General features: G+C 24.6%; 1 protein-coding gene across 1 annotated transcript; it reads left to right on the top strand.

The window, feature by feature from the left end:
• Positions 1 to 306: 306 nt before the first annotated feature.
• Positions 307 to 819, top strand: LOC119681857. Its single transcript, XM_038095148.1, has 2 exons — positions 307 to 506; positions 575 to 819. Exons 1-2 carry the CDS (start codon positions 333 to 335, stop codon positions 806 to 808), a joined length of 408 nt encoding a protein of 135 aa, XP_037951076.1. The 5' UTR covers positions 307 to 332; the 3' UTR covers positions 809 to 819.
• Positions 820 to 1936: the final 1117 nt, after the last annotated feature.

Here is a 1936-nt window from a genome sequence, read left to right as displayed (position 1 = left end):
TTGAACAAGCCATACGGGTTATACGATATGGGTTTACTAGAATATCGACTAAACTTATTTCCAACGCATGATTTAAAGTAATAAATTATATCCGGATTCAATCAATACCCTCAATGATATCAATGATTAGTATTAATTATCGTGTGCCTTCTAAACATATCATTCGTATAAGTTAAATCAATTGGCGTAATTTATTGAAATTAAAATAAATTATTAAGATTTATATGTCATTGATTTATTTTTTAAAATACAATAATACTTATTTGTTTTCTGATTTAGAATTGTATAACAGAAAATCAACTATTAAATATATCTTTGACATTATATATATAATGGATAATTTCAATGTAGAATGCATTAACATCTGTCTCAGTTGTACGGAGAAAAACTTAATTGGATTGTTAAGTATTATTTATAATGCTTTTGCGCAGGTAGTCTTTTTCATTCTCAAGTCCAAAATGATGCCAGTTCTTGTGTTTTTCTTCATTTCTTGTATAATTACTTTTGTAAGTAAACAATTTCACTTTTGATTTAATGATAAGCAAAAAACTAATAATATTTTCAAAAATTAAAGTTTTGCAAGGAGTATGTGCCTCAAACTGAAGAAATGTTTGATATAGTATCTGATAAAACAAAAACACCACGAGTGAGTATCTTTCAACTATTGTCCGAGTTTTCACCTTCCGATCCAACATGCTTAGAGCTCTATTTAACTTTGTTTCCTACAAAGTTTCCTAAGATACCTGGCGAGAATGAGGTTAGATCGGAGTTTATAACTAAATCGGGGAAATTAACAAAAAAACGTTAAATTTTGCATTATTGAAGATTATTTAGAATTATATTTTATATAGATTTAACTAAGATTTTATTTATTATAAGAGATTTTAATAATAAATATTTTTGTTGTTTGTTATTTATTTTTTTTTGGTGTCTTACTATGTCATGCTTAAAAAAGCGGTGGTCTATTTGTTTTACGAAGTGGTGAATATATATATGGATATATGTAGAATAAATGCCTACATATATGATAGGGATATAATTAAATCTGTCTATGATATCGATATCATATATCATGATATATGATATATACATATATGAATATATGATATAGTATATAAATATAAATATACGATAGAGATAACGTATTTTTATATTAAAAATAATCAACAAATTATTCAAATATTCTAAAAATTTAAGAAAGATATCATGGCTGAAAAATTTATATCAATGGTGCAATAAAAGTCCATGATGACTTTTTCGAGAGACGTTCGAAGCGGACAAGGCTTCTAGAAGAAGAAGAATTCTTGTAAAAATAATAAACAAAGTTTCAAAAAATCAACTTTGACCTACCATAACTTATGAATTTATTAAAGCAGAATAAGATAGAAAGTTTTAATCTTAATTAACTTAAAATAGTTATAAAAATCAAACAATTTGAATAATTCCTTTACGAAACAGATATTCTTTTGACTAAACTTTTTTATCGAAAAGAGTTGTTTGACGCTATGTTCCCTTAAACACTAAAAATTAACTCTCTTTTCTTATAATTTTTATATGTATTTAAACACGGAATCATATTAAAAAAATAATGGGATGTTACTTAAAATTGATCTGTGCCGTAACTAAAGAAAATTATGGCTTAAACCCTTCGAGTTTTTGATAGTAAGTACTAGATATTAATTTTGATTATCTTAATAATAATTTTATATGATTATAATTGCTTCTCTGGTGTTAAATTCTTGTTTTTACAAAACACATAACAATTAAAGTAGCAATTTTTTATGTGAACATTTTGTTTACTCTATTGTCTCTTTATAAAATTAAGGTTCAGTTTTCCTGAAGATGACTCCCGAAAATAGTCGAAATATCGGAAAAATATTTTATTAATATATAAATTGTTTTTAAATATAAATAATTTAAGGTAAATTTTTTCTTG

This window comes from Teleopsis dalmanni, chromosome 2, assembly GCF_002237135.1.
Source record: "Teleopsis dalmanni isolate 2A chromosome 2, ASM223713v2, whole genome shotgun sequence".
Taxonomy (NCBI): Eukaryota; Metazoa; Arthropoda; class Insecta; order Diptera; family Diopsidae; genus Teleopsis; species Teleopsis dalmanni.
The sequence above is the reverse complement of the archived record's forward strand: the minus strand, read 5'-3'. Positions and strand labels throughout refer to the sequence as shown.

Coding starts and splice junctions, on each gene's coding strand:
- LOC119681857 (XM_038095148.1), top strand. CDS start 333: ATGGATAATTTCAATGTAGAATGCATTAACATCTGTCTCAGTTGTACG. Junction 507..574: donor TTTCTTGTATAATTACTTTT/GTAAGTAAACAA, acceptor CAAAAATTAAAG/TTTTGCAAGGAGTATGTGCC.